The 2,500-nt window shown below is 42.7% G+C and overlaps 1 protein-coding gene across 4 annotated transcripts in view; it reads right to left on the bottom strand.

Moving 5' to 3' along the window:
- grin2bb (glutamate receptor, ionotropic, N-methyl D-aspartate 2B, genome duplicate b) overlaps nt 1-2,500 on the bottom strand; it is a 141,314-nt gene that overhangs the window by 28,662 nt on the left and 110,152 nt on the right. For all 4 annotated transcript variants that reach the window (XM_045213272.1, XM_045213275.1, XM_045213274.1 and 1 more), the window contains 2 exons: nt 2,022-2,230; nt 843-1,011 (listed from right to left, as the gene is read on the bottom strand). In XM_045213272.1, coding sequence (XP_045069207.1) covers nt 843-1,011; nt 2,022-2,230 — 378 coding nt within the window. The remainder of the gene's footprint in view (nt 1-842; nt 1,012-2,021; nt 2,231-2,500) is intronic.

Raw genomic sequence — 2,500 nt, 5'->3', positions numbered from 1 at the left:
TTGTTTGTGCCCATTTCTCTCTCTCTACTCTCTCTCTTTCGCTCCCTCCCTCTCTCCTATCTAAATGAAATCATTAGCTGCATACTTAGATGGATGAGAACATTCACGTATGCCTGTGCACGTGCATTTGCATAAGCCGGGTGTGCCTACGTTGACACATCTCCCTGTCGTTTTACTACATAATCCAGTCAACGTCTTATAACACCAGATGAATCCATTCCGCAGCATCCCTGTCCCTGATAAACAAATACAACATGTATCAGTTGTCAGGCAAGGCTACACATGTCTTCTTCCCACCCACAATCGTTTAACTTGGACATCCTATCCTTTCATAAAGGATGTAGTGCAGTGCTGTATCTAACATGTGATATGTGATTTAATATGGGAATTAATGCAGGAGTGGTAGGGGCTTTCCCTGAGGCTCTTCCCACTGCTAACTCTCCCTCTCTGGGTCTGATGAAGAGCCTCCTCTCCTCTTCTCTCCCAGACTTGAAATGAGTGGATCAAAGCCCTCCGCAGGCTAGGATATAGAGGCAGTCAAATCAGATCTGCTGGGTTCAAATAGTATTCATCTTCTTTCAAAATACTTTGTGCTGCGCTCAACTGAGCTTGTCTGGCACGATAGAAGCAATAGAACTGTCCCAAATGTGCAAACCCCGCCCTCCTAGCACTTCAGGCAGGCTCAATCAATCAAACGGTCAAAGTATTTGAACACATTTCAAATATTATTCGAACCCAGATCTGGAAATAAGGAAATAAGGGTAAGAACGCCAAAATAGAAAAAAAGAAGAAGAAAAAAACGGCCAAAGAGAGTCAGTGAGAAAGAACGGACACACTCCCACCTCCCCGACCATTCCATTCCAGGTGCCGTTGATCTTCTTGCCGTGCTTTCCGTTGGTGACCAGGTAGAGGTCGTAGGTGAACTTGACCTGCTTGGCGATCTTCTTCAGGATGTCGATGCAGAAACCTTTACAGCAGCGCTTGGTGTACTGACCAGGTACTGTCTGGTTGCTGAGAGAGAGAAATGTTTATTTATTTTCCCTTTTGTACTTTAACTATTTGCACGTAATATGACATTTGAAATGTCTTTATTATTTTGGGACTTTTGTGAGTGTAATGTTTACTGTTCATTTTTTTATTGTTTATTTCACTTTTGTTTATTATCTTTTTCACTTGCTTTGGCAATGTAAACATATGTTTCCCATGCCAATAAAGCCCCTTAAATGTAAGGAGCATGGAAAAAGGAGGGGGACGGAGAGATATGGACAGTGGAGAAAAATAAATACAAGAGAGACAGGACTTACAGTACAAAGCCTCCAGTGTGTTTTACATAGAGTGAACATAACAAAGGTTCATATACCCTTAATTAATTCATTAAGGTATACCCTTACTATACTTTCAGCTATCTGAATTATGTGAATACAAACGATAAATGACAGGAGTTGGTTGAGTGGAACCACAGGTACTATGATGCTCAAGGGCTTATTAACTTAATGTATCAGGCGTAAAATAAACACCTGAGCGGGGTCGACGGAAACCGGAAGCATCAGGTACAGGCTTTGCCTCTTCTCTGCTTTTCCCCTAAAACCAGATGCTTCCGTTTTTACCAACCTGCTGAGGGTGAGGGTTTATAGATGCCATGAAGGTCCTAGACATTTCCTGCCCTAAAAGTAGAATTTGAGCTCTGTCTTCAATAGAGATATTGGTCTATAGTTCTCACAGGAATTTGAGCTACATGACACCCTAAATATTTGAAGTAGAATTTGACATCAGAATTCAGTAGTGATATGAGTCTATAGTTTTCACAGTATTTCGAGCTACAGGTATGACACCCTAAACATTGACGTCTATATTCAATAGTGATATAGGTCTGTAGTTTTCACAGTATTTTGAGGTGGTAATGGTATAAATGCCTGTAGTAGAATTTGGCATTAGTACTCAATAAAGATATGGATCAATAGGAGAGAGTGAATACAGCATAGGGTTGTGTATTTGGTTAAGGTGGATCATAGTTGTCTTACAGTATTTTAAGCTGTTTCCTGCAGGGCACGGTGTTCCTCATGCAGGTGCCACTGAGGGGGTCCACGTCCTCCACGATGACAAAGGGAGCCTCCTCCAGCGTCACGATGGACAGGTGGTCGTCCTCCCGGGCCTCCCCATCGGAGAACAGCTCAAACCTGGGCCACACGTGGTACTTCATGGACAGGGAGCTGTTCTCCCACTTACCCACCTGGGGGGAGGGAAGAGAAGAGAGATTGGGTGGTGCGCATAATCATAAATAATCAGCGGCAGTTCAAACTTAGACAACAAAAGAGAGAGAGAGAGAGAGCGAGAGAGAGAAAGGAGAATGAGAATGAGAAAGAGAAAGAAAGAGAGAGAGAGAGAGCGAGAGAGAGAAAGGAGAATGAGAATGAGAAAGAGAAAGAAAGAGAGAGGAAGAGAAAGAAAGAGAGAGAAACCAAAGAAAGAAACATAAATAGAGAAGGAGAGGAAGAAGAGA

The sequence above is a fragment of the Coregonus clupeaformis genome, unplaced genomic scaffold, assembly GCF_020615455.1.
Source record: "Coregonus clupeaformis isolate EN_2021a unplaced genomic scaffold, ASM2061545v1 scaf0095, whole genome shotgun sequence".
NCBI lineage: Eukaryota > Metazoa > Chordata > Actinopteri > Salmoniformes > Salmonidae > Coregonus > Coregonus clupeaformis.
The sequence above is the reverse complement of the archived record's forward strand: the minus strand, read 5'-3'. Positions and strand labels throughout refer to the sequence as shown.